This window comes from Pseudoliparis swirei, unplaced genomic scaffold (genome assembly GCF_029220125.1).
Source record: "Pseudoliparis swirei isolate HS2019 ecotype Mariana Trench unplaced genomic scaffold, NWPU_hadal_v1 hadal_26, whole genome shotgun sequence".
Classification (NCBI taxonomy): Eukaryota; Metazoa; Chordata; class Actinopteri; order Perciformes; family Liparidae; genus Pseudoliparis; species Pseudoliparis swirei.
The window spans coordinates 830199-833831 of record NW_026613262.1 but is presented as its reverse complement, the minus strand read 5'-3'; the positions used below and the strand labels follow the sequence as shown (position 1 = coordinate 833831).

Here is a 3633-nt window from a genome sequence, read left to right as displayed (position 1 = left end):
GGCGTCAACTAACGGAATAGTACTCCAGAGGGTGGCGGTAATGCACCAATTATATGGATGCCAACCGCCGTTAAAAAAGAAGAAGAAGAAGAAGAAGAAGAAGAAGACGCCCCGAGTGCTCGTCTTCACGCCTCGTGTCTGCGCTGCGCTCCACAGGCGACTAGAGAAAGGCGTGGACCACCTGACCAACGCCATCGCCGTGTGCGGTCAGCCGCAGCAGCTGCTGCAGGTGCTGCAGCAGACTCTGCCTCCGCCCGTCTTCCAGATGCTGCTCACCAAGCTGCCCAGCATCAGCCAGGTAGGCGGGCCCAGCGCTCCTCTCGGACCTCCGCGAGTCCTTCGGTTCTCCACGCGGGAACAAGCGGGAGCAGAAGAACATAACGACGGGCCACCGAGAAGAGAGACTAACCCCGCTGTGTGTTGTGCTCCGGTCCTGCAGCGGATCGTGAGCGCCCAGAGTCTGAGCGAGGACGACATGAGGACCAGGAGGAGACCGCCCCCGAGCCCTCCTCCTCCTCCTCTTCCTCACGTGGACCCTCCGTGACGACCTTGCCAACGCCTCGGCCTCCATCACGCCGGCCGACGTCCATCACTTCCGGAAGTGGAATTTAGTTTTTTTTATTCCTGGTTTATCCATGACAGTCGTGTGTGTTTGTCTTTTAACTTAAATGACCCGTTTTGGGGTATGAAGAGTATCTGGATCATAACAGCCCCCCCCCCTCTCCGTCCCGACAGCATCGTGTACCAGGGTTACTCCGTCCTCGCGGTTCCTTTATCAGTCGTGGAACGTTCCAGAAACGGGAATCTTCTCTCCGCTCCACAAAGTATTTATTGTTTCAATTAGTTTGTTATCGGTCTTCTGTTCGTTCTCGACTCGCAAACACTTTGTAAAAAAAGTGCTGAAATGTTTTGTTTAGTCATTTTGAGAGGACGACGCTCTGTAGGAAAATAAAACAATGTGGACAGACTGAAGTTGTCTTGTGAGATTATTTTATTTTTATTAAATTACGCCTCTTTCTACTTCTTGCTGGTCGCTGTGTCATCCGTTTAGTAAATAGCTTGTAGTGAGAAAACATTTCCAATGTCTTTTATTTCTGTACCTGAGAACTTGGGACACGACGAGCCACATCTGGACTCCAGCTCCTCGTGTCCAGTCGGCATCCTGAACTGACACCTTCACAATGTTTGTTTGGCCAAACCTCAACATTATGACTAAAGCATTGACATTATTAACATTATTAAAAAGAAAAGTAGCACAACTTCACATTTGTGAAGCTGGAAACATGAAATGTTTTTACAGGTAACATTTATTAAACCATTACAAATAGTTTCCATTTCATTTTCTGTCAATTGACTCATGGTTTCAGATGGACTTGTAAGAACTGTAAAAATGATATTTATTTCAAAAAGTCTTGTTTGGCTTGTAAACATCTTTTATTATGAAAGTCACAGAATACAATATATTTGTCATGAAACAACTTCTGTCAACCAGGCTTTACTTTTCCGGATCTTTCTTCTGGACGTAGAAATAAATGTCTTAGATTTAACAAAGATTTGAATTGAAATTCTACATTAAATGTGTCATCATGCAGAGTTTAATGTGTTTATATGTAACGGGATACATTTAATAATGACGTGTAAATCAATCACCACAGTAAACAGTAAGATGTCAAGTTCAACTGCATGATATTAAGACAAGATATGTACATTTATTCTCTTCAATGAAGAAAATCATTACAATAAACAAAGAGTGATTAGTTTACTCCAACAGGAGAGATGATCAGAGGAGCAGAGTTTATACCATCATGATAACGACCAGGATAGAAGAATGGGAGGAGTTTCTCCTTGAAGGAGCAGCCAGTAAAGGAGTAGATGAGAGCTGCAGCTTCTACGTCATAGAAGGAGACCAGACCCTCCTCATAGTCCACAAACACCCCCACCTTCTGAGGCCCAGACTTCAGGGAGAGAAGAACTGGAGGATCATCAAGAGCTATATACTCATTTCCATTTATCAAACATATAGTCCAGTAACCGTTCTGAGGACTCGGTGTGATGAGTCCCTTCCTGTTGACCGACTCTCTGACCACTCCTAAAGCCCATTTAGACTTTTGTTTAACTTGAACCTCGTAATAAAGTTTTTCTGAAGAGAACTTCTGTGTTCCTAAGACACAGAGACGAGAAGAGAACCTCTGTGGATTGTTGAGGAGACGTGGCTGCTGTACCTGAGCATGTTTCACTTGTTTCCCATCATCAGACAGGATGAGGTCATGATGAGCTGTTTCAGGATCAAGAGTCACGTCCACTGCAAACTTCTGGACCCTCTTCATCTCAACTTCAACCAGCGTCTTCATCATGTTACTGAGCGTCTCCTCCAGCTGAGACACAGCTCTCCTCACAGTCCCCTCATGTGATGCTGGAGGAACACTGACCTGAGACCAGTCCTTGGTGGGTGGTGGATGGTGGATGTTGAGGGACTGGACACTCTGGAGGAGGTGGAGGTGGTCTTCAGAGGGAGAGCTTCTCCACCTCAGTGCTCCTCTTCATCAGATCAGAGATCTCCTGTTCCATCTCTCTGATGGCGTCTTCAGCCTGTTTCTTGGTGCTTCTCTGCTTCTCTTCTATCGTAGTGATGAGCTCGTTCAGTTTCCTCTCCACAGACTCCTTCAGACCAGTGAAGACCTGAACACCTTCTGCTTTCTCTCGGTCTGCATCTTCCTCACTGAGCTTCACGTTGTGTTGGACCTCCTGAATCTTCAGGCGTCTCTTCTGGATCATCTCCTGAGTTTCAGCCTCTGTCTTCTGCAGCTCCACCTTCTTTCCTTCACATTCTTGTTTCAGAGGAACAACATTGTGCATCTTGTGGTCCAACACAGTGCAGAGCATGCAGACACACGTCTGGTCGGTCCTACAGAACAGCTCCAGAGGTTTATCGTGCTTCAGACACATCCTGTCTTCCAGGTTCTCCACAGGGTCCATCAGCTGATGTCTCTTCAGGCGTGAAGCTGTCAGGTGAGGCTCCAGGTGAGTCTCACAGTAGGAGACCAGACACACCAGGCAGGACTTCAGGGCCTTCAGTTTGGTTCCAGTGCAGACGTCACAGGAACTTCTCCTGGTCTGGACTCTTGTTGCTTGAGCTGCTGCTGCTGGCTTTCTGCTGAGTCGACTGTCTGAACTGAGAAACCATCTCAGAGAACAAAGTGTTGCCGAGCAGCTCAGGTCTTGAGAAGAAAACCTTTTGACACAGTGGACACATGTTCTGGTTGTTGGTATTCCAGTTATCATTGATGCACTTTTTGCAGAAGTTGTGTCCACATGGTGTTGTGACTGGATCAGTGAACACATCCAGACAGACGGAGCACAGGAACTGATCTTCAGACGGCAGAAAGTTTGCAGAAGCCATATCTACACACATTGAGGAAGAAAAGAACATTATATTAAAAATAGTTTCATTATTTGTTGAAAAGGGGAAAAACGGTGTAATTATTTGTATGTCTTTTAATTAAGAAACAAGATCAAAGTCGTGCCGACAGACTCAACCTCGCTCCTCTTGCAAAGGAGCACAGAATAAGTCAAAAGTGAGTTAAAGAACAGCAGAAATAATGAAGAAATAATGAGTTTTGCACCTACTTTAGA

General features: G+C 45.9%; 2 protein-coding genes across 2 annotated transcripts; both read right to left on the bottom strand.

Annotated features, from left to right (window-relative positions):
* Nucleotides 1-1426: 1426 nt before the first annotated feature.
* On the bottom strand, nt 1427-2510 carry LOC130191011 (E3 ubiquitin-protein ligase TRIM39-like; the record flags this gene model as incomplete). Its single annotated transcript, XM_056410683.1, has 1 exon — nt 1427-2510. A coding segment is annotated over one exon (756 nt), but the record flags the coding sequence as incomplete, so codon positions are not given.
* Nucleotides 2511-2517: 7 nt separating this feature from the next.
* On the bottom strand, nt 2518-3024 carry LOC130191069 (tripartite motif-containing protein 29-like; the record flags this gene model as incomplete). Its single annotated transcript, XM_056410736.1, has 1 exon — nt 2518-3024. A coding segment is annotated over exon 1 (459 nt), but the record flags the coding sequence as incomplete, so codon positions are not given.
* Nucleotides 3025-3633: the final 609 nt, after the last annotated feature.